At 34.4% G+C, this 4,614-nt stretch overlaps 1 protein-coding gene across 1 annotated transcript; it reads left to right on the top strand.

Annotated features, from left to right (window-relative positions):
• The first annotated feature begins 940 nt into the window (after positions 1 to 940).
• LOC141538263 (transcription factor SOX-14) lies at positions 941 to 3,729 on the top strand. Its single transcript, XM_074259640.1, has 2 exons — positions 941 to 1,337; positions 2,907 to 3,729. Exons 1-2 carry the CDS (start codon positions 1,135 to 1,137, stop codon positions 3,727 to 3,729), a joined length of 1,026 nt encoding a protein of 341 aa, XP_074115741.1. The 5' UTR covers positions 941 to 1,134.
• Positions 3,730 to 4,614: the final 885 nt, after the last annotated feature.

Below are 4,614 nucleotides of genomic sequence, written 5' to 3' on the forward strand. Positions count from 1 at the left end.
TGTTGAATGTTACAAAATAATATGGCTGATGTTTGCTGAACATTGCAATATTGATTGTTTGCATTGTAATAAAATAAATAAAAGATTACACCGTGAAAATATAGACTGTGGAACTTTACAGCTGTGATAAGCGCAGCCATTATTAATAAGCCTATAAATACCTGTAACTTTCAGCCCCTGCTGTTCTTTCACAAAAGCTAATGAAGCGCGAAAAGTATTCAAATTTGAATGACTTAAAATTCCTATCATAGTTTTAATGTTAAAACTTTTTTGTAGTACTCAATTTTTATCTTTACTATCAAAATCAATCAAATTTTTTTTTTAAAGTAGAATTTTAACAAATTTTAGTAAAATTTAGTCTTAATCTTTAAAAAAAATTATTTGAGTATTTAAAAAATTCACATAAAAATTTTACTTTTCCTATTAAAAAAAAATCCAAATAATTTATTTCAGAATTTTTTTATGAAAGTTATCAAAAAAAAAAAAAAATTAATCTTCATAGACAATCTCAACTTCCAAGAACCGAAGAACTAAACCAAAAAAGAGCTTATCAGAACAAACAATCGATTTGCTATTTCTGATTATAGCCATAATCTAAAGTCTCCCTCTTTTGATACTTAGCAATAAAGAAACCCTTGAATATGGTAGTAGAGAACACTGACAATAGCGCACCAGCGAATTGATAAACCCTCACCTGTTGCACAACCTAGTACTTCGTAGCCGTAATATCCCGGCGCCATGTCTTGGTAGCGAGCCAATAGTATCCCAGAACAGAGAATCTCAGGTAGTGGGAAGGAATAGCAAACCCTGATTGGCCTTTTGAACTCACCCTCAACTCCTTTTCCTCAACATTTTCCCCTCACACTTGAATACCAGACATTGAGTGTTGAGTCACGCCAATGTGAGCAGTAACACTCTTGCTTGTCGCTTTGCCAGGACACCTTGGTGCTCCAACATTTCTATTCAATTATCAGTTGGTTTTAATTGGTGCTTTGATGTTGGTTGGTTAAGTGATGATCATTGTTTGATGGCAGATCAAATGGATGCTAATGATGTGATCAAGTGCGTGGATTTAAATAATGTTGATAGTGCTGGTAAGTTGTAATCCTAATTTGCTGTCAGTTGTCATCAATCATGTCTACCAAAACAATAAACAATGAGCACATAAAGCGGCCCATGAATGCTTTCATGGTTTGGTCTCGCGGACAAAGAAGAAAAATGGCCCAGGAAAATCCCAAAATGCATAATTCTGAAATATCCAAGCGATTGGGTGCTGAATGGAAGCAACTCAGCGAATCTGAAAAAAGGCCCTTCATTGACGAAGCTAAGAGATTAAGGTAATTATCGTTGATTATTTTAGCTGTTAGAATTGGGTTTCGGTGGATTACGCTGATTTAGATTGAGTCTTTAAAGAATTGCCAGTTAGTTCTTGGGGGTATTAGTGAATTACGAAAAATCAACTTTTATGGGAAGGAAGATCGTAAAATAAAAAACAGGATGATAAGTCGTTGCCATGAATGTTACAGTTATAGATATATAGATATAAGGGAGTTTAAAACGACGGCGTTCTGTTGAAGCCACGCTGTCACTGGCTTAACGTAATCTGTCCGTTCGTTCACGGCAACTCACAATGTGGCCCTCGAGATAACAAATAAAGCTCTATTGTCGCAATTGTGTGGATTTAAAAGGATTTGCACCCGCTCCCTTCCTATCGCACTCTCTTGTCCGTTCCGATTATTTTTTTTCTCTTTCTTGTTTTACACACGCTCAAGGTATTCATGCTTTTTTTATTAAGATTATTACGCTTTTAATATTGAGTAATTGCTAGTAAGAAAGAGAGTTATCTTGTGGTGCAGTTGCTTTTTTGTGTCAAATTAGGTTTTTAAGATAGAAAATTTGAAAAAAGTTGGGTCAGTATTAATTGAACTTATTTTTTGAAACAAAGAAAATTTTGATAAAAATTAGAGGAAATCAAGAATTTCTAGTAATTTATTATCGCGTAAATGCAGAAAATACGGTAAAAATTTTATGAAACTTTTGTTTTTTGTTGAATTGACTTCCGCTAATGGACTATTCGTTCAATTACCTTTCGCTAAATTGAATCACATTTCGCAGTTGATTATTCATATTTTTTTTTTCGAAAGACATTGGTTTTACCATTGGTAACGAAATTATTCAATTGATTTCTTTTAGGGAGGATTATTTTTAACTTCTTGCTGAGATAATTAAAAAAAATTGAATAGCATTGATTTTAATCTCATTTTTGAAAATTGAGATTTTAGTCATTTTTACGTTTTGAAGTTATGGGTAGATGTTATTACTATTTTTTACTATGCGTATATGTAGAAGGGGGGGGGGAGGTATATTCTTAAAATGATAATTTAAAAATACAATGTGAAGAAACACAAAAAAGTACCATTAATTTCGGCGATAATGTGGTCGTAAAAAATAATAAGAGCTCAAAAACAAAATAATTGAAATGTTGAGCGCTTTGGTATGAAATTAGCGGGAAGTTGCAGGGATGGCCTTAAAGATCAACCGTTTTCCCAATTTTTTTAAAATTAAATAAGCTAAAAAAATAATTTAAATAAAAAATATTATTTAAATATTTTATCTTCTTAAATTGCAATCTAGTTTTTTTAAAATATAAAATCTTTAAAATTTACAATAAGAACATTTTGTTGATAATAAAATATTCCATCGATAAACAATGCACTGAAAAAAAATTAATTTGATTCAAGAGGGAAAGTCCTGAACCAAAAAAATCATCTTGAAGAAGTTCAATTTTTTTCATTGTAGATTCTAAAAAAAATTTCTGTCCGTGTAGCTTCAGCACAAATCTCTCCGTAGAAAGAAACAAAAAAGTACTCGAATGAAAACACTTAAAAAAATTTCCTTGATTCCAGAACTCTGCATATGAAAGAGCACCCTGACTACAAATATCGACCGCGAAGGAAGCCCAAATCCCTGATGAAGAAAGAAAACAAATTCGGATTCACATTGTCGCCACTAATATCATCAAGCGACATCAACGGACTGTCTCGGGGTCTTTTGCCGCCATTATCAGCCGGACTACCAAGTTCCCATCACCAACATCATCACCATTCGCTTTTGAACCACGACGATTTGAAAATTCCCCGGTTTTTCCCTTCATTTCCGTACTCCTTGTACCCAATCCAGCCGTCTACGAAATTAAGCGATAGCATCAACAACGGGAACAAACTGGCTGCCGACCTGACATTCCAAGCTATCTATCACAGCGGCACTCTATACGCGAGTCACCACGCGGTGAATTCATGGCCGAACTTGCCAGGATCTCCAACAACGCCCACAACCACGTGCTTGCAGACAAATTGCAATTGTTCTTCACCCAATGTTGATCACCAGGTGGCCAAAGACAGTAAACGGGTGTATTTGCCGACTTTCAACGACAACAACAAGAGCAACGAGGATTCCATTGATCTGATCAACAGTCCAATCAAAATTGATGACGACGTAAATGTAGATGGAAATGAAGGGTTTGCAAAAACAGATGAAAAATCGAAGGATTGCAATGATGCCGGGATGATAACTGATAGCAAAAATGAATTTGACCACAAACCGTTTTCTACCAGCAGCAGCAGTAGCACCAGTAGTGTAAATAACGCGTCTGATAGCAATAATTTGTTTTCAGTTAAAAATTTAACCTCTAATTCGAACTCTACAATCCAGCGCAATCATGTTATTTGAAGACCGCTTCCGGTTCTCCCAGATTTAAATTTCCGGGGGAACCTGGTGTCCAATTGGACACCCCCTGATTGGTGGAGAATTGATCCTCTAATTACACCAATTAACCGTATATCTGTTGCTACTGCCCCTTCCCCGTCATCCATTGCGTCACCGGGGAATTTTCCGTCAACAATGCCGGGCAATGTTTTTAGGAACGATGTCAATGAGGAACGATAGGCATCATTTGTGTTGTGCTGTTTGGTTTTTAATGAAAGGACTTTGCACATTAAAGCAAAGATGGGATGTTTAATGAATTTGGATGTAAATAATTGGTTGGTTTTGTTTTTGTTGTTAGAATTTTGGTAATTTGTTTTTAGATAGAGGCTTTTGTAGCATTAAAAGAGGTGCTGCGTTATATGTGTAACTATCATGCGAGAATTATTGTAATTAGTGAGATAAGTCATTGGTAAAGAAGGGGTGTTGCAATTGGGGTAAGATTTTATTATGGTTTGTTCATTACTTGCTTCTTTGGATTTTGTAAATTGGTTTATGTGATTATGAGATTTATTTGTTTTAAGGATAAATAAAAGAAATCATGTTTTTCCGTTTATGGTGTCATGCATGATTACATAGAGTCAAGTATTATCATAAATGGTGATGGTTAGTTGTATGTGGTTACACATATTACTATAATCAATGATTACATATGATAAATGAATATGACCACGTATGACAGTAGGATTTTGGTGAAAGTTCATAAATAACTAGCCATGATCATATGTGATCATATAGAATAATTATGATCATGTGTGATCATGATCATATAGAAAAATGATCATGTGTGATCATGATCATGTAGAAAATATGATCATGTGTGATCATGATCATATAGAAAATTATGATCAT

The sequence above is a fragment of the Cotesia typhae genome, unplaced genomic scaffold, assembly GCF_013202065.1.
Source record: "Cotesia typhae breed Kobodo isofemale line unplaced genomic scaffold, CoteBio_Ctyphae contig_20, whole genome shotgun sequence".
Taxonomy (NCBI): domain Eukaryota; kingdom Metazoa; phylum Arthropoda; class Insecta; order Hymenoptera; family Braconidae; genus Cotesia; species Cotesia typhae.